General features: G+C 33.7%; 3 protein-coding genes across 3 annotated transcripts; all 3 read left to right on the forward strand.

Moving 5' to 3' along the window:
* Positions 1-302: 302 nt before the first annotated feature.
* On the forward strand, positions 303-8,915 carry LOC11445582 (putative disease resistance RPP13-like protein 1). Its single transcript, XM_024778367.2, has 3 exons — positions 303-4,409; positions 7,022-7,091; positions 8,845-8,915. The coding sequence occupies exon 1, from the start codon at positions 437-439 to the stop codon at positions 4,382-4,384; it is 3,948 nt and encodes a 1,315-aa protein (XP_024634135.2). The 5' UTR covers positions 303-436; the 3' UTR covers positions 4,385-4,409; positions 7,022-7,091; positions 8,845-8,915.
* LOC25488779 (protein TAB2 homolog, chloroplastic) lies at positions 6,830-10,218 on the forward strand. Its single transcript, XM_013603736.2, has 5 exons — positions 6,830-6,837; positions 7,022-7,091; positions 8,845-9,016; positions 9,269-9,412; positions 9,959-10,218. The coding sequence occupies exons 1-5, from the start codon at positions 6,830-6,832 to the stop codon at positions 10,216-10,218; spliced, it is 654 nt and encodes a 217-aa protein (XP_013459190.2).
* A 734-nt stretch (positions 10,219-10,952) lies between these two features.
* On the forward strand, positions 10,953-15,620 carry LOC11445583 (putative disease resistance RPP13-like protein 1). The gene has a single exon (XM_003599218.4). The coding sequence runs from the start codon at positions 11,315-11,317 to the stop codon at positions 15,401-15,403; it is 4,089 nt and encodes a 1,362-aa protein (XP_003599266.4). The 5' UTR covers positions 10,953-11,314; the 3' UTR covers positions 15,404-15,620.
* Positions 15,621-24,580: the final 8,960 nt, after the last annotated feature.

A 24,580-nucleotide genomic window follows, 5' to 3' on the forward strand; every position in this document is an offset into this window, starting at 1 on the left:
ATCATCTTTCTTAGAAAGCTTCGATGAGTCCATTTTTCACGGCTAATCAAGGGTTTAAAAGCTTGTCTTTTTGCACAAAAGTTTTATCAACTTCTTTGAATCACATTCCTAAAGTAAAAATGTATATAAAGCATCTTCTTTTAAAAGATTCCGATGGCTTTAATTGAGTGTGCAACTTTTCCTTTTTCTTTGCATCAATTATTTTGTGGGATGTGGGTCCAATATTAAACAATGAAGCTTTGCTTTCCAGCTTTCAAATTTTGTTTCATACCTTTGCAATATATTTTAATTTTCACACAGGTGATTAGAAAACTGATAATATGATGGTAAAGGAGTAAACGTGTACATAAAGATTCCGATTATTTTAATTGAGTGTGCAACTTTTTCTTTTTCTTTGTATCAATTATTTTGAGGGATGTGGGTCCAATATTAAACAATGTTAAGCTTTGCTTTCCAGCTTTTCAAAACATTATATTGTCCATTCATTCACATGCTTAGTAGAGATACTTGCTTCAAAATTCTGCTATTAGCTACACATTTCATACTACCTGATTTGCTTTTACAAGATCAACAGAAGATGGCTGCAACTATGATTGGAGGCGCTTTTCTCTCTGCAACTGTTCAGACCTTAGTTGAGAAACTTGCTTCAACTGAGTTTCGTGATTACATCAAAAACACTAAGCTCAATGTCTCACTCTTGAGGCAGTTACAAGCAACCATGCTCAATCTTCAGGCTGTTCTAGATGATGCAGAGGAGAAGCAGATCAGCAATCCCCATGTCAAACAGTGGCTTGATAACTTGAAAGATGTTGTCTTTGATGCTGAGGATTTGCTCAACGAAATCAGTTACGATTCCCTGCGATGCAAGGTGGAGAATGCAAAAGCTCAAAACAAAACTAATCAGGTGTGGAACTTCCTTTCTTCTCCTTTTAATAGTTTTTACAAAGAGATCAATTCCCAGATGAAGATCATGTGTGATAGCTTGCAACTTTATGCACAGAATAAAGATATACTTGGTTTGCAAACTAAAAGTGCTAGAGTTTCTCGTAGAACACCTTCTAGTTCAGGGGTAAATGAATCTGTCGTGGTGGGTAGGAAGGGTGACAAAGAGACAATAATGAACATGTTGCTATCTCAAAGAGACACAACCCATAACAATATAGGTGTTGTTGCAATTTTGGGCATGGGAGGTTTAGGAAAAACTACCCTTGCCCAACTTGTTTACAATGATGAAGAAGTTCAACAACATTTTGATATGAGGGCGTGGGCTTGTGTGTCTGAGGATTTTGATATTTTGAGAGTAACCAAGTCTCTCCTTGAATCGGTCACTTCCATAACATGGGATAGCAATAATCTTGATGTCCTTCGAGTTGCGTTAAAGAAAAACTCAAGGGAGAAAAGATTTTTGTTTGTGTTGGATGATTTGTGGAATGACAATTATAATGATTGGGGTGAACTAGTAAGTCCCTTCATTGATGGAAAACCCGGAAGCATGGTGATTATAACAACGCGCCAACAAAAAGTTGCTGAGGTGGCACACACATTTCCAATACATAAATTAGATCTTCTATCAAATGAAGATTGTTGGTCTTTACTCTCAAAGCATGCATTGGGAAGTGATGAGTTTCACCATAGTTCAAACACAGCCCTTGAAGAAATAGGCAGGAAGATTGCAAGAAAGTGTGGAGGATTGCCAATAGCTGCTAAAACAATAGGAGGACTTCTACGTTCAAAGGTAGACATAAGTGAGTGGACTTCAATTTTGAACAGCGACATATGGAACTTATCAAATGATAATATTCTTCCTGCATTGCATTTGAGTTATCAATATCTTCCCTCTCATTTGAAAAGATGCTTTGCATATTGTTCAATTTTTCCAAAGGATTGCCCACTCGATAGGAAGGAATTGGTTTTGTTGTGGATGGCAGAAGGCTTCCTTGATTGTTCTCAACGGGGGAAAAAGATGGAGGAATTAGGTGATGATTGTTTTGCTGAATTGTTATCGAGATCGTTAATTCAACAATTAAGCGATGATGATCGTGGGGAAAAATTTGTCATGCATGACCTTGTCAATGATTTAGCTACATTCGTATCAGGAAAAAGTTGTTGCAGGCTTGAATGTGGTGACATCCCTGAAAATGTTCGTCACTTCTCATATAACCAAGAAAACTACGACATTTTCATGAAGTTTGAGAAATTACACAATTTTAAATGTTTGCGAAGCTTCCTATTTATTTGCTTGATGACGTGGAGGGACAATTACTTATCCTTCAAGGTGGTTAATGATTTGCTACCATCACAAAAAAGGTTGCGTGTGTTATCACTATCGAGGTATAAAAACATCATCAAGCTACCTGATTCAATTGGAAATTTGGTGCAGTTGCGGTATCTAGATATCTCCTTCACTAGAATCAAAAGCTTGCCTGATACAATATGTAACCTTTACAATTTGCAGACCTTGAATTTATCAAGGTGTAACAGTCTTACTGAATTGCCAGTACATATTGGAAATTTGGTCGGCTTACGTCACCTTGATATAAGCGGGACTAACATAAATGAGTTGCCTGTGGAAATTGGGGGACTAGAAAACCTTCAAACTCTCACCCTTTTTTTAGTGGGTAAGAGACATATAGGGTTAAGTATCAAAGAGCTCAGGAAATTCCCAAACCTACAGGGAAAACTTACCATCAAGAACCTGGATAATGTTGTTGATGCCCGAGACGCACACGATGCCAACCTGAAAAGCAAAGAGCAAATTGAGGAGTTAGAGCTGATATGGGGAAAACATAGTGAAGATTCGCAAGAAGTGAAAGTTGTGCTCGATATGTTGCAACCACCAATAAATCTGAAGGTGCTTAAAATTGACTTGTATGGTGGGACAAGTTTTCCGAGTTGGTTGGGAAGTTCTTCGTTTTATAACATCGTATCTCTCAGTATCAGTAATTGTGAAAATTGTGTGACACTTCCATCCCTAGGGCAGTTACCTTCTCTCAAGGACGTAGAAATACGTGGTATGGAGATGTTGGAGACAATTGGCCCGGAGTTCTATTATGCCCAGATTGAAGAAGGATCTAATTCTTCCTTCCAACCATTCCCATCCCTTGAGCGTATAAAGTTCGACAACATGCTCAATTGGAATGAATGGATTCCCTTTGAAGGCATAAATGCTTTTCCTCAACTTAAGGCTATAGAGTTACGCAATTGTCCAGAACTAAGGGGATATTTGCCCACCAACCTTCCTTCCATAGAAAAAATTGTAATATCAGGTTGTTCTCATCTATTGGAAACACCATCTACTCTGCATTGGTTGTCTTCAATAAAAAAAATGAATATCAATGGGCTTGGTGAAAGTTCCCAATTGTCATTGCTTGAGAGTGATTCTCCATGTATGATGCAAGATGTAGTGATTGAAAAGTGTGTTAAACTATTAGTTGTTCCAAAATTGATTCTGAGAAGCACTTGTCTTACACACTTGAGACTCGATTCTCTTTCTTCTCTCACTGCATTTCCCTCAAGTGGTCTACCCACTTCATTGCAATCACTTCATATTCGTAGTTGTGAGAATTTATCCTTCCTACCTCCTGAAACGTGGAGCAATTACACATCACTTGTGAGTCTTCAGTTATGGTGGAGCTGTGATACACTTACATCCTTCCCACTTGATGGTTTCCCTGCGCTCCAAACACTTACCATACTTGATTGTAGGAGTCTAGATTCCATTTATATTTCAGAAAGGTCTTCACCTCTGTCGTCGAGCCTCGAATCACTTATAATCGAATCCCATGATTCAATTGAATTATTTGAAGTCAAGCTTAAGATGGACATGCTCACAGCTCTTGAAATGTTGAATCTAAAATGTGCAGAGTTGTCATTTTGTGAAGGAGTTTGTCTACCTCCCAAATTACAATCAATTGCTATTTCTACCCAAAAAACAGCACCGCCGGTTACGGAATGGGGTCACCAATATTTGACGGCACTTTCCTACTTGCGAATTGATAAGGGTGATGATATATTTAACACCTTGATGAAGGAGTCGTTGCTACCCATCTCCCTTGTGTCTCTAAATATCAGGGATCTCTCTGAAATGAAGTCCTTTGATGGAAATGGGCTTCGACACCTCTCCTCTCTCCAATATCTCGATTTTTCGTTTTGTCCACAGCTTGAGTCATTGCCAGAAAACTGCCTCCCTTCCTCGCTGAAATCACTTATATTGTTTCAATGTGAAAAGCTTGAGTCATTACCAGAAGACAGCCTCCCTGACTCTCTTGAGCGTCTGAACATTTGGGGATGTCCATTGTTAGAAGAAAGGTATAAAAGGAAGGAACATTGCTCCAAAATTGCTCACATCCCTGTCATATGGATAAACCACCAAGTCAGAATATGATAGACAAGTTGTGTTCCCGTTTCAGGTATGTTCCACAGTTCCTACCAGAAAGCCAATAATCAATCCTCTGTATGAGATTTAATGATATCTCAGAAGTCAATTTTTTGTATACCTTTTGCTGCAACTTTTGATCTCTCATAATTCAGCTGGAATAACTCAATACATTTAGCTATGTAATGTGCTTGTGAATAAAACTAGAATTAATTTTTTGTTCTAATTTGTAATCTTAATTGAACTGTTTGAGGAGCCAAATGCATGGTTACCATTGATTGCCACAAGATTGGATTCACTTACCTAATATTCAGTCTTTATTTCATTATAATTTGAATGTATCTTTGTTACATTGCAGATGGGTTTGTAATATTCTTAATTTGTTGCTTTAAACTAAATGCTAATATGATACTGTTTGAAATCTTCTGTTCCGTTGCTTTGTTATCATGTGCAAAGATTGATGAAAGATTGTTGTAATTCCAAGAGTCATTTTCTGCAATTTTTTACAATACTTTTGAAGTCAAATACGATTACTTTTTTTCTTCTTCTTCTTGCGATTAGAAACCGACTATAGTATAAAAAAGAACAGTATGTTTTTATTCTTTATCTTTGTTAAAAATTCTTGTTCCTATAAACATTTGTTGAATAGTTACATACAGTACGTCCTTTCTCTTCAAAATGCATACATTGTTCTAATATTGGTGAAAGTTGTACTTGTATGTATCAAGCCATAACTCTAATATATTATTCTTTTCAATTGTCTTCGCATAATCTCCTGTATATTAATTATATTATCGTAAACCTTATGAGTAATATATCTCATCAGAATCTGTATGAAAGAGAAGATATATCTGCACTAAATCATGCTTTAATATTCAGGAGTTTAAACCCATTTGGGGTTGGTCTAGTGGTTGGTTTGGGATCTTGGAGTTTTCTCCTCCAGAGGTCTCGATTCGATTCCCACTGGTGTCAATTTCGTATGTTACAATTGTCGGAGCAAAAAACCTCCGCTCCATGAAATCCGTCACTGTCTTTATTTTATCATACATGCCTGCTTTGCCATAGGACTTTATCATCAAGTTGAATGTCTTCATGTTACACCCATTAGCTGAAATTTATCATATCATTATCGATTTTCCTACCGTTTCCATATGATCCTATCAAAGAGTTCAGCGTGAAAACATCTGGTTGGCAGTTTTCATTTTCAATCATATCTGTCAATGAATTCTCCATCTTCTCAAACATGTCAGCCTTACCATATCCATCAATTATGGAATTATATGTCACATTGTTACATTCAATGCCCAAATATGACATATCCGCAAGAACTCGTTCAATTAAATCAAATCGACGAAACTTTGCACAACAACTTATAAGAACAGAATATTTATATACATCTGATTTGCGATCAGCAACTGATTTCATATCTTCAATAGTAGAAAATGTGTGACGAAAGAGACCACTTTAACCGTAAGCACTTGCAAGAGCAATGAAGACATCAACAGTAGGTTTAAGCCCTTCAAACAACATGGTTTCATAGAGCTGACTAACCTCCTTAGGCTGCTTGCACTTGCTGTCAGACAACGAGGTGTTTTTTTTTTTAATATAATTGTGTATATAAGAATATAATTCCCTGATTTGTATCGATATAATTTGTGAAATATATACAACTATTCGGCTAATGAATGGCTAATCAATATTTACGAGTCCTTACAAAAAATATTTACAAGTCAAACAATGAATATAGACATATTCTAATAATGCTGTCACACAATCCAACGTGAAACGGTTCAACAAAGCTACATCGAAGTTTCCAACCCGAATCAGGAAGTATTCGTAGAAGCTATTCATAATGGGCTAAAGGCGGGGACACTTCAATGGATCCTTGGCTTAGAAATCAATTTATTTTTTAGATCTGAATTAATAAATAAAATTGAAAATTACCTCAAAAAAAATTTGAAATTAATAAAATGACATGAAAAATGGTTATTCCAAATCACAAATGTCATGTCTCTGCCACTTCATAAATGAAGTACCTCATCACTAAAACTGTTGGCGATCAAAAAGCTGATTTTATAAAAAGGGGACTAGAAGTTCAAAAAATATAAATAGGAGGATAAAAGTGCACTGAAGTCTATATTAAAAATGCAAAAAAATAATGTGAACTAATAAGCTTAAATTATCGAAAAAGTGGTACTACTACTAAGCCCTCACCATAGGACACCATACGTCATCTACTCAGCTATGTCTTATGTATTTATTGGATAAAAAAACATGTCCCGTGTTGAATAGTGATGTGGCCTAAATAGAGTTTATAAAGTGTGTGCAATGCTCACCTTGCCAATCAGTTTTGTGGAGTTGAGTCAGGTCTAAAATCTAAGAATATTGTCTGAAAGCAATTTGGTTCAGTTTGAATAAGAATCATTCATTTATTTTCTCTGCATTTAGTTTCTTATGAAAAGGTATGTTCATGTGTGGTGTCTTTAAGACATGTAGGGATTTCACATGGGTAAAAAAGAATGAAAGTGTACTATAAGTTATTAATGTCTGCTCTATTTACTTTTAATATGCACCAAACATAACATGACTTACATGTTATATTTATAGTAAGGAATATTGATGAAGTGTATTTCTGTTACATTGTAGGTCACAGATGCAAACAATTATTACAAAAGCATGTAAGGAGCTTGGCATAAGAGCTCTTCCCAGTAAACGGGTGAGTATGTTTCTGATTCTGCCGTGGATTTGATATTTCATTGCTCATCAGAAAACTATATAAGTTTCCTTGCCGACAGAAATGAATTAGTTTGCTTCATGACTGACAATCTGAGACACTAATTGGCAATAAAACTAAGTGGTCTTGTAACGTGCATGCCAAACCTTGGATCAAAAAGCTTAGGGGCCCATTTGCTTTCAAAGAACATTTTCAATTGTGATAGAGAGAAGATAGAAGTTAACTAGAGAGAATGCATTTTTGGAAACAATGAAAATAATGTTTTGAAAGTTTGTGAATTTTCAAAAAGATTCAATCTATTTTTAAAACGTATTTTCAAAATCTTCAATATTGTCTTCTCTAATGTTTTATTTTATCAGTGGAAATGGAAACATGAAACACAAGAAGTAAACGGGCACTTAACTTGACCATTAGATGAAGGTTCCAATAATAGGTTCCATATGTACTTTTCTGTGGAATGTGGAATGTATGTATGCCCTCAAATTAACTTATGAAAGGGAAGGAGTTGATAAATATTGAATGAGATTAATGGCCATGCATTGTCAGAATAAATCAGTTCTACACTGACATCCAATGAGAAGCTTCCATTTTTCATGTCATATACTCGAAAATACAGAGTGATGTCACTAAATAGTTGATTTTGATTTGATATCAGTATAAAACTTATTTACACTAACAATGTATAGCCTGAAAATCCATATTCAATTTAATCACTTTAACTATTTATAAAAAGGAAAAATAAGGTTGGAGGGGTAGATATTTGATTGTGATGTGGCATCCTTGTAGAAAGGGGGGAATTTGTAATTGTAGTTGCATTGCAGCTGTTGTAGGTCGATGTTAGTTTGTTTGGATTGGCGTCGGAAAATGCCAAACGCTCAACAACTATTTTTTGTTTTGGCGCTGACATGCTATGGAAAATTGCTAGTGCGCTAATAATAAAGCAACACACACTGGTGATTTGTAGTCGCAATATAATGCAGTTTTTGTGACTGCTGTATTGTGGCTGATCACATTACGAGGTCTGCAATTTCAAACACTGTTTGGTAGACCGGTGCTAACTACAAAGTGTTGGTTAAGTTAGAGCATCCAAAAATCTGGTTTATTCCCCCCTTGTTTCTTTTTTCATCTTAAATTGCCACATAATTTGTTGTTTGATTATGTGTCAGAATTCCCAAAAACAAAGAAGATCCATATTTGCCCCATCTTGTTGAAATCAGTAATTTTACATTTGAATTCATGTAACATATAGCTTAATGTTTCATCCAAAATATTGGAAAGCATACTCATCTAGACTGTTGGTTTTTATATTCTTAGACCAGAAATTCTAGTTGCTGTGTCAAACCAAGCTGCACATGGGTCATTTTTACAAATCCAGAGTGCTTCACGAAATTCAAATTTACCAATAAAGTAATAAGAATATAGGTGGAATTTTCCCCACCTTCTAACATGACTTCGGATGTACACATTCGGAAAAAAACATAAATTTTGTGTAGTCCAGAAGTACACTTTCTGACAAAATATGTCGATCAGATGTACACTTCCAGAAACATGTGTAGATTTTTAGAAATGTGGGGGATTGGGGAAGGTCCTTCCTGACATCAGCTTTGAAATGTTTTTAAGTGGCATTTGTTGCACAAAAGTAAAAGATAAAACATTTTGAATCTTTTGGTGACTCTACTTCCTTTTCAGTGGTGCACCTGTGTATATTTTATACGCTTCATTTGATCATTTTCAGTGCTTGTCATTACTTTTATGGCTAGAGGAACGCTATGAGACTGTATACACGAAACATCCTGGATTTCAAAAGGGATCCAAGCCTCTTTTGCCATTAGACAATCCTTTTGCGACGAAACTTCCAGAAGATCTTTTTGGGGAAAGATGGGCATTTGTTCAGTTACCTTACTCAGGTAAAGTCATCAACTTTTATATCATCTCTTGCACATGTGTTTTCATTTTCATTTTCATTTTATTGATCATTTACTTTGCTTACACTGGTTTGAAGTTTAGACTGATAGCTACATTACATAGATTACAATTCTCTCATTTTTCGAAAGTCAAATGATATTCCTCTTGTTTTAGTACAAGGCTGTGCATGTTAATACTTTAAATTGTTTTCTTTAGATATATACATAGCTTAATTTCAATGACCTATTTTATAGCTGTTCGAGCGGAGGCCTCAGCTTCAGAGGAAAGATTTGGATACGGTTCTGGGCTAGATCTTGATTTATTGGGTATTGAAATCGACGAGAAGACCTTGATCCCAGGATTGGCTGTTGCATCTTCTCGTGCTAAAATATTATCAGGTAAGAAACTCCAGTTTTCATATTTTGTTCATATATATTATATTATTTTCTTCACAACAGATTCATTGTAACTATAATTAAAAATTACCTAGGTATTAAAAATGACTTTTATGCACTGAATTAATTAGTTATCATAGTCCTTCAACAAATTTATTGAAGAATTAAAACATTTCTTGAGCTCAAAAGTATTCAGCACAGAACTGCAAATACCTATGATGCTATCATACATTTTTAACATTAAAACTTTTAAATTTGTATATAAATGTTGACAAAAAAGCTGGACCAGTGTTCTCAATAAAATTTATAGACAATAAACACTTCAGTAAGTGCTTTATAGAGCTTTTTTCAACAAACCCTAAACTAACTTATGAAAACAATGAAAATAGATTATCCAAATGCCTCCTTTGATTGTAGAATTACATTATACATAAGCTCTAAATTAAGCTATTTACTCAAACACATTATTAATGTGTGCTATATCATGATCAAGTATGCTTCTTGTAGTTATCATTTACTTTTATTAACCCTCACCATTTACTGTCACAGCTTTTATGAATGGATTGGAGCTCTGTTCCATTGAAACGGACACTGCTCGCTCTAACCTGACTCTTTCAGTTGGAATTTCGACTCGGTATGTATATGCGACCTATAAGAAAAGTCCTACCTCAACTAAAGAAGCTGAAGCTTGGGAAGCAGCTAAGAAAGCTTCTGGAGGTTTACATTTCCTAGCAATCCAAGATGAGTTAGATTCTGAAGATTGTATTGGCTTCTGGCTTTTGCTAGACTTGCCACCTCCACCTGTATAATGATGATATCGTACAAATTATTATGACGGAATTTTGAAAGAACAAAATTATTACAATAGAATCACTAGATTTCAGAAGTTTTACCTAAGGCTACAAAGTTTTGTTGTATTATCATTTTCAACCTTTTACTACCTCTGCCCTTAAATATAAGCATCATTTGAGAAGGAAAAAAAAATTTGTCCTTAAATATAAGTTCTATTTTAAATTTCGAAATTCATTATTATTTATAAGATAAATTATTCAACTTAGTAATATTCATATACAATGTGTGTACATTATTTATATTTCTAACTTTTCTTAATATTTGTGGAAAATGCTCAAAAGGGTTAGTATAAAAGACTTTTTTTACCAAATAAAATTTGTTATGGTACTCTTTTCCCAAATAACAACGGAGCCTCCTATGTTAAGTCGCTTTTGCAGTTTTGACCCCATGTTAATTTTGATCTAGTCAACGCACACGTGTGTAATTTTATGGATGTCAATATATGTTTTTGACTGTCTCTAGCAATTGTAGCCCGCCTGATTTCTACACATGCCTTTGACAGTCTCTCTTCTAATTTTTGCAAGACAAATGCTTCTATTATCCATTGTTACCATGCTCATCACCATCTCACTCAAAACTTTTTGTCAGTCAATAAAATGGTAGATTAGAGTCTCACTATCATCTTTCTTAGAAAGCTTCGATGAGTCCATTTTTCACGGCTAATCAAGGGTTTAAAAGCTTGTCTTTTTGCACAAAAGTTTTATCAACTTCTTTGAATCACATTCCTAAAGTAAAAATGTATATAAAGCATCTTCTTTTAAAAGATTCCGATGGCTTTAATTGAGTGTGCAACTTTTCCTTTTTCTTTGCATCAATTATTTTGTGGGATGTGGGTCCAATATTAAACAATGAAGCTTTGCTTTCCAGCTTTCAAATTTTGTTTCATACCTTTGCAATATATTTTAATTTTCACACAGGTGATTAGAAAACTGATAATATGATGGTAAAGGAGTAAACGTGTACATAAAGATTCCGATTATTTTAATTGAGTGTGCAACTTTTTCTTTTTCTTTGTATCAATTATTTTGAGGGATGTGGGTCCAATATTAAACAATGTTAAGCTTTGCTTTCCAGCTTTTCAAAACATTATATTGTCCATTCATTCACATGCTTAGTAGAGATACTTGCTTCAAAATTCTGCTATTAGCTACACATTTCATACTACCTGATTTGCTTTTACAAGATCAACAGAAGATGGCTGCAACTATGATTGGAGGCGCTTTTCTCTCTGCAACTGTTCAGACCTTAGTTGAGAAACTTGCTTCAACTGAGTTTCGTGATTACATCAAAAACACTAAGCTCAATGTCTCACTCTTGAGGCAGTTACAAGCAACCATGCTCAATCTTCAGGCTGTTCTAGATGATGCAGAGGAGAAGCAGATCAGCAATCCCCATGTCAAACAGTGGCTTGATAACTTGAAAGATGTTGTCTTTGATGCTGAGGATTTGCTCAACGAAATCAGTTACGATTCCCTGCGATGCAAGGTGGAGAATGCAAAAGCTCAAAACAAAACTAATCAGGTGTGGAACTTCCTTTCTTCTCCTTTTAATAGTTTTTACAAAGAGATCAATTCCCAGATGAAGATCATGTGTGATAGCTTGCAACTTTATGCACAGAATAAAGATATACTTGGTTTGCAAACTAAAAGTGCTAGAGTTTCTCGTAGAACACCTTCTAGTTCAGGGGTAAATGAATCTGTCGTGGTGGGTAGGAAGGGTGACAAAGAGACAATAATGAACATGTTGCTATCTCAAAGAGACACAACCCATAACAATATAGGTGTTGTTGCAATTTTGGGCATGGGAGGTTTAGGAAAAACTACCCTTGCCCAACTTGTTTACAATGATGAAGAAGTTCAACAACATTTTGATATGAGGGCGTGGGCTTGTGTGTCTGAGGATTTTGATATTTTGAGAGTAACCAAGTCTCTCCTTGAATCGGTCACTTCCATAACATGGGATAGCAATAATCTTGATGTCCTTCGAGTTGCGTTAAAGAAAAACTCAAGGGAGAAAAGATTTTTGTTTGTGTTGGATGATTTGTGGAATGACAATTATAATGATTGGGGTGAACTAGTAAGTCCCTTCATTGATGGAAAACCCGGAAGCATGGTGATTATAACAACACGCCAACAAAAAGTTGCTGAGGTGGCACACACATTTCCAATACATAAATTAGATCTTCTATCAAATGAAGATTGTTGGTCTTTACTCTCAAAGCATGCATTGGGAAGTGATGAGTTTCACCATAGTTCAAACACAGCCCTTGAAGAAATAGGCAGGAAGATTGCAAGAAAGTGTGGAGGATTGCCAATAGCTGCTAAAACAATAGGAGGACTTCTACGTTCAAAGGTAGACATAAGTGAGTGGACTTCAATTTTGAACAGTGACATATGGAACTTATCAAATGATAATATTCTTCCTGCATTGCATTTGAGTTATCAATATCTTCCCTCTCATTTGAAAAGATGCTTTGCATATTGTTCAATTTTTCCAAAGGATTGCCCACTCGATAGGAAGCAATTGGTTTTGTTGTGGATGGCAGAAGGCTTCCTTGATTGTTCTCAACGGGGGAAAAAGATGGAGGAATTAGGTGATGATTGTTTTGCTGAATTGTTATCGAGATCGTTAATTCAACAATTAAGCGATGATGATCGTGGGGAAAAATTTGTCATGCATGACCTTGTCAATGATTTAGCTACATTCGTATCAGGAAAAAGTTGTTGCAGGCTTGAATGTGGTGACATCCCTGAAAATGTTCGTCACTTCTCATATAACCAAGAAAACTACGACATTTTCATGAAGTTTGAGAAATTACACAATTTTAAATGTTTGCGAAGCTTCCTATTTATTTGCTTGATGAAGTGGAGGGACAATTACTTATCCTTCAAGGTGGTTAATGATTTGCTACCATCACAAAAAAGGTTGCGTGTGTTATCACTATCGAGGTATAAAAACATCATCAAGCTACCTGATTCAATTGGAAATTTGGTGCAGTTGCGGTATCTAGATATCTCATTCACTGGAATCAAAAGCTTGCCTGATACAATATGTAACCTTTACAATTTGCAGACCTTGAATTTATCAGGTTGTAGGAGTCTCACTGAATTGCCAGTGCATATTGGAAATTTAGTCAATTTACATCACCTTGATATAAGTGGGACTAACATAAATGAGTTGCCTGTGGAAATCGGGGGACTAGAAAACCTTCAAACTCTCACCCTCTTTTTAGTAGGTAAGTGCCACGTAGGGTTAAGTATCAAAGAGCTAAGGAAATTCCCAAACCTACACGGAAAACTTACCATCAAGAACCTGGATAATGTTGTTGATGCCCGAGAGGCACACGATGCCAACCTGAAAAGCAAAGAGCAAATTGAGGAGTTAGAGCTGATATGGGGAAAACATAGTGAAGATTCGCAAGAAGTGAAAGTTGTGCTCGATATGTTGCAACCACCAATAAATCTGAAGGTGCTTAAAATTGACTTGTATGGTGGGACAAGTTTTCCGAGTTGGTTGGGAAGTTCTTCGTTTTATAACATGGTATCTCTCAGTATCAGTAATTGTGAAAATTGTGTGACACTTCCATCCCTAGGGCAGTTACCTTCTCTCAAGGACATAGAAATACGTGGTATGGAGATGTTGGAGACAATTGGCCTGGAGTTCTATTATGCCCAGATTGAAGAAGGATCTAATTCTTCCTTCCAACCATTCCCATCCCTTGAGCGTATAAAGTTCGACAACATGCTCAATTGGAATGAATGGATTCCCTTTGAAGGCATAAAATTTGCTTTTCCTCAACTTAAGGCAATAGAGTTACGTGATTGTCCAAAACTAAGGGGATATTTGCCCACCAACCTTCCTTCCATAGAAGAAATTGTAATATCAGGTTGTTCTCATCTATTGGAAACACCATCTACTCTGCGTTGGTTGTCTTCAATAAAAAAAATGAATATCAATGGGCTTGGTGAAAGTTCCCAATTGTCATTGCTTGAGAGTGATTCTCCGTGTATGATGCAAGATGTAGAGATTGAAAAGTGTGTTAAGCTATTAGCTGTGCCAAAATTGATTATGAGAAGCACTTGTCTTACACACTTGAGACTCGATTCACTTTCTTCTCTCAATGCATTTCCATCAAGTGGTCTACCCACTTCATTGCAATCACTTGATATTGAAAATTGTGAGAATTTATCCTTCCTACCTCCTGAAACATGGAGCAACTACACATCACTTGTGAGTCTTCGGTTCTATCGTAGCTGTGATTCACTTAAATCCTTTCCACTCGATGGTTTCCCTGTGCTCCAAACACTTGACATTGATGATTGGAGAAGTCTGGATTCCATTTATATTTTAGAAAGGTCTTCACCTCGGTCGTCAAGCCTCCAATCACTTCGGATCAAATCCCATAATTCAATTGAATTATTTGAAGTCAAGCTTAAGATGGACATGCTCACCGCTCTTGAAGATTTGCATATGAAATGCCAAAAGTTGTCATTTTCTGAAGGAGTTTGTCTACCTCCCAAATTAAGAACAATTGTGATTTCTACCAAAAAAACAGCACCGCCGGTTACGGAATGGGGTCTCCAATATTTGACAGCTCTTTCATCATTGTGGATTGTAAAGGGTGATGATATATTTAACACCTTGATGAAGGAGTCATTGCTACCCATCTCCCTTGTGTCTCTAAATATCATGGTTCTCTCTGAAATGAAGTCCTTTGATGGAAATGGGCTTCGACACCTCTTCTCTCTCCAATATCTCTATTTTGCGGGTTGTCAACAGCTTGGGTCATTGCCAGAAAACTGCTTCCCTTCCTCACTGAAATCACTTAAATTTGTTGATTGTAAGAAGCTTGAGTTAATTCCAGTAAACTGCCTCCCATCATCGCTGAAATCACTTAAATTTGTTGATTGTAAGAAGCTTGAGTCATTACCAGAAAACTGCCTCCCATCATCGCTGAAATCACTTGAATTGTGGAAATGTGAAAAGCTAGAGTCATTACCAGAAGACAGCCTCCCTGACTCACTGAAGAGACTGGACATTTATGGATGTCCATTGTTAGAAGAAAGGTATAAAAGGAAGGAACATTGGTCCAAAATTGCTCACATCCCTGTCATAGAAATAAATGACCAGGTTACAATATGATAGACAAGTTGTGTTCCCATTTCAGGTATGTTCCACAGTTCCTACCAGAAAGCCAATAATCAATCCTCTGTATGAGATTTAATGATCTCTCAAAATTCAATTTTTTGTATACCTTTTGCTGCAACTTTTGATCTCTCATAATTCAGCTGGAATAACTCAATACATTTAGCTATGTAATGTGCTTGTGAATAAAACTAGAATTAATTTTTTGTTCTAATTTGTAATATTCAGTCTTTATTTCATTATAATTTGAATGTATCTTTGTTACATTGCAGATGGGTTTGTAATATTCTTAATTTGTTGCTTTAAACTGAATGCTAATATGATACTGTTTGAAATCTTCTGTTCCATTGCTTTGTTATCATCATGTGCAAAGATTGATGAAAGATTGTTGTAATTCCAAAAGTCATTTTCTGTAATTTTTTATAATACTTTTGAAGTCAAATCCGATTACTTTTTTTTCTTCTTCTTGCGATTAGAAACCGCAGAATCTGTATGAAAGAGAAGATATATCTGCACTGAATCATGCTTTAATATTCAGGAGTTTAAACCCATTTGGGGTTGGTTTGGTCTAGTGGTTAGTTTGGGATCTTGGAGTTTGCTCCTCCAAAGGTCTCAGGTTCGATTCCCACCGGTGCCAATTTCGTATGTTACAATTGTCGGAGCAAAAAACCTCCTCTCCATGAAATCCGTCAGTCTTTATTTTATCATACATGCCTGCTTTGCCCTAGGACTTTATCATCATGTCAATGAATTTATATGTCACATTGTTACATTCAATGCCCAAATATGACATATCCACAAGAACGCGTTCAATTAAATCAAATCGACGAAACTTTGGACAACAACTTATAAGAACAGAATATGTATATACATCTGGTTTGCGATCAGCAACTGATTTCATATCTTCAATAGTAGAAAATGTGTGACGAAAGAGACCACTTTAACCGTAAGCACTTGCAAGAGCAATGAAGACATCAACAGTAGGTTTAAGCCCTTCAAACAACATGGTTTCATAGAGCTGACTAACCTCCTTAGGCTGCTTGCACACAACAAGGTGTTTTTTTTTTTAATATAATTGTGTGTATAAGAATATAATTCCCTGATTTGTATGGATATAATTTGTGAAATATATACAACTATTCGGCTAATAAGAATTCTCATGAATGTAATTCGGCTAATTAATGAATGGCTGATCAATATTTACAGGTCCTTTCAAAAAATATTTACAAGTCAAACAATGAATATAGACATATTCTAATAATGCTGTCACACAATCCAACCTGAAACGGTTCAACGAAGCTATCGAAGTTTCCAACCCGAATCAGGAAGTATTCGTAGAAGCTATTCATAATGGGCTAAAGGCGGGGACACTTCAATGGATCCTTGGCTTTGAAATCAATTTATTTTTTAGATCTGAACCTGTTTTTTCGAAAGATTGATATGACTTGCTAGCTTGTTTAAAAGTCTATTTCATAGGAACATATTAAAATATTTAACAATGAGATTAAACCCCCTTTTAATAGGAATTAGAGGTCATGGTTTCAAATCTAGCCGAATTAGAAAGAAACAAAAAAAAAACTGATCTAACAACTAACATTTGCCATTTAAAAAAATCTCCCTTTTATTATTTAAACATGACATTTTTAAAGAATATATCCCCCCAATTATTGTAATTAATAAATAAAATTGAAATTAATAAAATGACATGAAAAATGGTTATTCCAAATAACAAATGACATGTTACTACCAGAGAGGCTACCGCATCACTAAAACTTTTGGGGACCAACAAAATTTGTTGACTTTGTTAACAGAGGATCAAAAAGCAAATTTTTAAAAAAAGGGGGCTAGAAGTTCAAAAATATATAAATATGAGGATTAAAAGTGCACTTATGTCTTTATTTAAATATACAAAAAAAAATTAATGTGGACTAATAAGTTTAGGTTGCGGGTTTTTTTTTTTTACAAAATTAATGTGAAGTACAAAATTTTATATACTAATAGTAATAAAAAAGTATTATTCACATTTGCTTAAATATGTTTGTTTGGTAAGTTTACAAAGCTTTTTTTTATTGGTCGTGACATGACATTTTTAACCAAATAGATTTATAAAAAAATAATGGCTAAAATATGATTTTGATCCCTGTAAATATAGCGAGTTTGGATTTTGGTCCCTAGTAAAAAAAAATTTGAAATTCATCCCTGCAAAATTTTAGCCAAAAATAATAGCCTTCATTATTTTAAAAAAGATAATTGTTTTGGTAGATCTGGGCCAATGTCTGAGTTGGCTAGATTGAATGCGTACTTTTGTAGACCGGTCTGACCTATTTTCAACCATAATGTTATCACACGTCACAATAATCATGATTACCATTTAGCGAGTGTAAAAAAATAAATAAAGAAAAAACCATAATTTTTCTTATAAAAAAATAAAATAAAGAAAAAAGTCGTCACATTTAAAAAGCAAAATTCAAATTGGTGAAGTTTGGACGGAATGTAACTTGGGTTTTCGAGGTATTATTTAAGGAAATAACTAGCGTATTTATCCGGCGTTGCCCAGATTACATATAAAGTACTATCACATTATTATTTAGGTTATGTATAATATTTATTTAAAATTCATATGTCTCATAGATAATAATAAAATGATTTTTTTTACAAAGTTAATTAAATGATTTTATTAACATCTATCTAAAATATAAAATACAAAAGGTCCTAATTGTATAAGCTAAAATGATAATCAAGAGTATGTGTTTTGAATGAATATATATAATGGACACATGTAAGAACAAAATTTCGTATATATAAAATTGATTAAATAAATAATTTAATTTTGACCAAATAATAATTTAAAGTTTTCTCTATCCATATATTATTTAAAATAAATAAATTATCTATTAAAAAATTTGGTTACAAAAAGTTTAGGTAACCTCTAGGTGTTCACCAGGGTCATGGCAAACCTCGAGTTAAAAGAGCATTAAAAAGCTACTTACGGATCACATCCACAATCTTTTGCGTGATTCAACTCCTTATCTTTGGTGGTGGTCAGGATTCGAACTCCGAACCTTGAATATATTATGCATTGTTCAAACCAACTAAGCTATGCTCACGAGGACAAATGTAGGATTATATTTAAAAAGAACAAAAAAATCTATATAAAGTCAGTTTTAAAAACAATAATAATAATAAAAGTTTACCCCCTTTTTTTTTATTATAGAGAAACATAGTTTAGGGTTTGCTATATATAGCCGAGTTTGCATGGAAATTAGGGTAGTCGAGTTTGTAAACGCATTCAATAAGAAGTGTACAACAACTTGTCAAAAAAAAAAAAAATCTAAAGAAACAATAGATATATACAAACGATGACACAACATGATATGAATGAAAAGCTCATCGGAGAAATATTAGGGATTTTTGCATTTTAGAGGAAATTTGTTAGATTAAATTGCTGTTAGAGGGAAATTATTAGGTTAAGTTGTTACAGATCTAATAAAATTAATAGATAAGGATACAAAATATTTTGAAATAATCCTTTAAAAAAAAACATAAAAGATTTTAATTCCTTTTCCCTAAAAAAAAAAAATTAAAAGATTTTTATTCCTAAAAAATCTAAAAATATTTTTAATATACTAGAAGCAAAAAAAAAATCCAATACAAAATCCTCATACTTGATTCCCAAGATTTACTCCGTACACCTCTGAAAAAAAAGATTTATTTTGTACCTATCACTTTAAAAGGTAATTTCTCAAAAAATCAATTTCTTGATTGCCAAGTTTTGCTCTATTTATATACGACTAACCCTATCTATCCCTCTTCTCTTTATTGCCAAGTCTTGCTCCGTTTATCCACACATCGATCAATTTCTCTTCTTTTTAAATACGACTAACCCTACCTCTCGATATTTGTTCCCAAACCCTCTCCTTTGTATTTTTGTACCAGGAACAAAAACTCTCTTTTCTACTCGCAAGTAAAATTCCAATTTATTCAACCCTCGTTATTTTTTCTTTTCAATTTCATCCATGGATGAAGAAGAATACCATTGCAGTGCACGCCCAAATATGCCTTCCACCGTTTTTGACACCAATAATATTTCTTCGCATCCCGGTGATAAGTACTTCAGGATAGAGTTTGATTACAAAAAAATATGGGTTCAGACAGATACAAATCATCAATCTTTAGAAAACATTGAACGTTACACCCTTCGTAAAGTTTCAGCAGATAAATTGATGGAAGAAACTACAATTCCATCGTGGCTTTCTCACATAAAATTCCCTAAAGAATATTTTGCCTTGATGGTAGAAGAAATCTTGCGATGTGCTCGCGATATGGTTAATGGGACGACTTATAATAACCTAAAGTTTCTTTGTATTCGAGTCGATTTTTCTCTTACAATTCCTTTGGAAGACGATAGCTGTGATGAAGGTGATTACGGAGATGAAGAGAACCTTTGTTTGGAAGAGGATAAAGAGGAAATTGAGGTTGGGGAGGAAGATAATGGGTTGGCTCTTCCTATTACAAGTGCTATTGAAAGTGAAACTTATGAAGAATTAGATTATGAAGTTTATTTTGAAGATGATTACCGAGGATATCAATGGAACAATGGTTTGGATGAATTTGAAGATGAAGAGGAAATGGAGGTTGAAGAAGATGATGAGTATGAAGTTTATTGTGAAGATGATTACGGAGGATATCAATGGGAAGAAGTTGAAGAGGAAATGGAGGTTGAAGAAGAAGATGATTATTATGAAGTTAATTATGAAGATGATTACGGAGGATATCAATGGAACGTTGGTTTGGAAGAATATGAAGATGAAGAGGAAATGGAGGTTGAAGAAGTAGATAATCGGTTCGTTCCAGCGGCTAAGTCATTTATTGAGGGATTGAAGATGGTAGAAGTTGAAGAAGTAGAGAAATGTGCTATTTGTTTTGAAGATTTTAATGTTGGTGTTAGAATACCATGTTCACACATGTTTCATATGACTTGTATCTGTGATTGGTTGGTGATAGGCAATTCATGCCCTTTGTGTAGGTTTCAATTGCCTACTTGATTTGTAATGTTTTTTTCATTCTGGTTTTTCAGAAAAACCACAAAAACTACAACGTTTTATTAAGGTTTATACTATGATGTTGCCATATACATTTTCATGCGATTTTCACTTTTTAACCTGATTTCGTGCCGGTACGCTGGTTCGGTGGATTGCACTTGTGATTAGTATTTTTTTGTTAGAATAAATTAGAGTTGATCCATTTTAGACTGTTTTCTCATGTTGTATTTTCAGTTGGGTTATTCCTGGATCTCAGATGCCCCCCAATCTTCCTAACTCTCTCCTTTTATTTTATATATTTTCTATTTGCCTAAAAAAAAACAGTAGTGAGTAAATTGTCTTAGCTTGCAGTTTTGATTTTTTAACTCAGGAAGTGATTTAAATGGCCTAGTGCAACTCCCACAAATCGTAAGTACACATCGAAGCACCCGAAAGGATGTAGTCAACTGTTGGTTGAAATTATAGCCAACACTCTTGAAGGATTAAATGCATTTTATAAACTCTAGTTATGTTCGTCAAAAAAAAAAAAAAAAAAACTCTAATTTTGAATTGATCAAATCTCTTTGCTTTAAGAATTAGAGAATTATAAAGCTATACATTATTTATAGTGTTTTATATATTAAAAAAACAAAAATTGATGAATTGTTCAGTAGCACCTGAATTCGACTGTAAAGTAAAACAATTATTGTTCAAGAAGAATTTGGTCCGTTAATATAAGCCATATGCAATAAAAAAAATAAAAAAAAAAGTGGAAACAATAAGCCCTATCCACAACACAACCCCTCAATAATACTACGATATCTTAGAATATTAAAAACACTAATCACAAGCGCAATACAGCGAACCGACGTACGGGCGCAATCCAGCGAATTGATTAAAATGCCCTGTTACATCATGAGGCAATGTCATGACTACTCCAAGCCATTAAAAAATGTAATTCCAAACCGAACCAAAAAGATTACAATGTAAAAATAAATGATTGGATGTTTGGATAAGTCCACATCCACCAACACAAATTTGAGCATCAAAGTCTAAAACATGACGCCTGTGAAGATTAACCTTTGTAGGAAGCCGATCCCGAAACAGACGCCACACAAAAAGCACCACTTTCAAAGGAACGTCCTTATGCCAAAAAGAAGGCGTTGCCACCACATTATCAACATAAACCTGAGCAATGAAAGTATTGTATGCACTTTGAACTGTGTAACAAGAAGAAGGATCCGCGTTCCACTTCCAAATATCCTTTTTGTAAATCTGTAAAGAAACATTTTGAAGTAAAAGTCTAAGTTCCCCTACCGACTCTTCCTCCCACGCAAACAACCTTAATATATGTGAAAAAAACTAAGGGCTTCTTGTAACTAGTGATAACTAGTGAGAGGGTGAATAGCAACGTATTCAATAAGGTAGAGACTTTTGGAGAACCAAAAAGATGAAATCACGCTCAATTAGCTCCATTAGATATTAACCACGTAGTGATTTAAATGGTCAAAGTTGTAGGATATTTGATTGACTTGCGGCTTAAATGCAATTTTAATCCTTTATTTTCTAAATTATCATTTTTGATACCTTTTTTTAAACAACCTTTCTCATCCCCTAGTTAGAAAGTCATTCATATATCCATCTTTCCGTTCTTTTTATTGCGATAACGTTTAAAAATCATGAACAATATTTTTTAATGAAATTTTGATTTTGATTAAAACAAAAAATATAAATGTTTGTTGTTTTCAAGTCATAACAAATCAAACTAACCATGATTATCTATTTGATTGACACCAACAATATAACAAAAAAATATAATCTAAATTCTTTTTTTTAACGACACTAACAACAATCTTTATTTTAGAAAAAATTGATTAAGGTTATAATTGAGATAATTAAAGTAGGTATAAATATATTCGTCTAGTTTGTTGCACTTTTTAAATGATAAAGGGAAATAAAACAGACATATATATATATATATATATATCGTGTTTGTTACATTTTTTTAATATTTAAATATATTCCTATCTATTTGTTACATGTCATATTTGATTTGAAAATTGAAGGCATTTTTGGAAAGAAAAATCCAGACCAAAAGAGCTGAAAGGGGTAATTTTCTTTAGATATATTAGGGAAAGAAATTTTGATTTTGATTAAAACTAAAAATATAAATGTTTGTTGCTTTCTAGTTTTTTTTTTTTTTTGACAAGGTTGCTTTATAGTTATAAGTTATAACAAACCAAATTAAACATGATTATCTATTTCAATAACACGAACAATATACCAAAAAAAATATAATCTAAATTATTTTTTTATGACACCAACAACAATCTTTATTATAGAAAAAGTCGTTTAAGGATATAATTTGGATCGTAAAAAAGTAAGTATAAATATATTCATCTAATTTGTTACACTTTTTAAATGACAAACTAAAAAAAAAAAAAAACAGATATATATAGTGTTCTGGACCGGTCAGAGACCTAGGCCCACAATGCTTAAGCCCAATAACAAATCAAGCCCAAATGCTGCATTTGGCAGTTGACTCGCAACAAATGTACTGAGCAACCAAGACCAGTTCAAACGGATTGTAACATCTCTTTCCCATGTTCCCGCGAATATCTCACCGGCAGTTACACTTCCCCCGATTTTGTAACCGTTGGACACACGTGTGTCATTACTACGACTCTGCATTCACCCACCTCTATAAATAGAAGACTCCCCGCAGCCTCCAAGGTATAATCTCTTTCACTTCAAAACCCTCATTCTGAACCTCTACTGACTTGAGCGTCGGAGTGTCTACACGTACTCACACCCTCGTCGTTCCAACACTCAACTGACTGATTTCCACCACCATCAACCACTGCATTGAAGAAGCACCGACAGCCACCTTCTGATCAGGTTCGATCATATATATTCATATCGTGTTTGTTACATTTTTTTAATATTTAAATTTATTCATATCTATTTGTTACATTTGTTATTTGTATTGAAAATTGAGGGCATTTTTGAAAAAAGAAAAACTCAACCCAAAAGTGCTGAAATGGATTGTTTTCTTTATATATAGAAGATATAGATAGCATAGATATTGTATGTAAAGAAAATAGGCCCTTTTAACCTTTTTGGGCTAACTTTTTCACTTTCCCAAATTACCCTTGATTTTAAATACAAATAACACATATAACAATTAGATAAGAATAAATTCAAATATTAACAAAAAAATTGTAACAAACTCAATCTTTATTGTCCATGATATATAAATATTTTCCTATCCTTTTTCCTTTAAAAATTATATTGGATGAGAGTGAATTTAATATAAAAAAAATGTAAAAAACACAATATGATTATATGTTGAGTTTTTTTTTCCTTTATGCTTTAAAAAGTATAACAAACTAGATTGAATATATCTATATTATATTATAAATCTTACTATATATAAAGAAAACAACCCCTTTCAGCTCTTTTTGGCTGGATTTTTCTTTTTCGAAAATGCCCTTAATTTTGAATACAAATAACTCATGTAACAAATAGATAAGAATAAATTTAAATATTAAAAAAAACGTAACAAGATATGAATATCTATATATGTCTATTTTTTTTTCTTTATCATTTAAAAAGTGTAACAAACTAGATGAGTATATTTATACTTGCTTTTCATTATGCCAATTATACCCTTAAACAACATTTTTCTGTAATAAAGATCCTTGTTGGTTAAAAAAGAGAATTTAGATTTTTTTTTTTTATATTGTTGGTGTCATTGAAATAAATAATCATGATTAGTTTAGTTTGTTATAACTTGAAAACAACAAACATTTATATTTTTAGTTTTAATCCAAATCAAAATTTCATATAAAAAACACCGTTAATGATTTTCAAACGTTAGCGTAATAAAAAAGAAAGCGGAAATATGGGCCCGTGAGAACCCTTCTTTTTGCTAGTAAAATATAACATTTTGGCCTGACTTTTTCATTATCTCAATTATACTCTAAAACAACTTTTTCTATTACAATGGTTGTTGTTGTCGTCACTAAAATGATAAGAATTTAGATTATAGATTTTTTTTTATATATATTGTTGTTTTCGTTGAAATTGATAAATAATATTAGTTTCATTTGTTATAACTTGAAATCAACAATTATTTATATTTATATATTTA

This window comes from Medicago truncatula, chromosome 3 (assembly GCF_003473485.1).
Source record: "Medicago truncatula cultivar Jemalong A17 chromosome 3, MtrunA17r5.0-ANR, whole genome shotgun sequence".
NCBI classification, from domain to species: domain Eukaryota; kingdom Viridiplantae; phylum Streptophyta; class Magnoliopsida; order Fabales; family Fabaceae; genus Medicago; species Medicago truncatula.

Excerpts from the sequence above, each read along its gene's own strand:
- LOC11445583 (XM_003599218.4), top strand. The coding sequence starts at position 11,315 with ATGTTAAGCTTTGCTTTCCAGCTTTTCAAAACATTATATTGTCCATTC.
- LOC11445582 (XM_024778367.2), top strand. The coding sequence starts at position 437 with ATGTTAAGCTTTGCTTTCCAGCTTTTCAAAACATTATATTGTCCATTC.
- LOC25488779 (XM_013603736.2), top strand. Across the intron at positions 7,092-8,844 it reads GAGCTCTTCCCAGTAAACGG|TGCTTGTCATTACTTTTATG; the intron begins GTGAGTATGTTT and ends GATCATTTTCAG. Across the intron at positions 9,017-9,268 it reads TGTTCAGTTACCTTACTCAG|CTGTTCGAGCGGAGGCCTCA; the intron begins GTAAAGTCATCA and ends CCTATTTTATAG.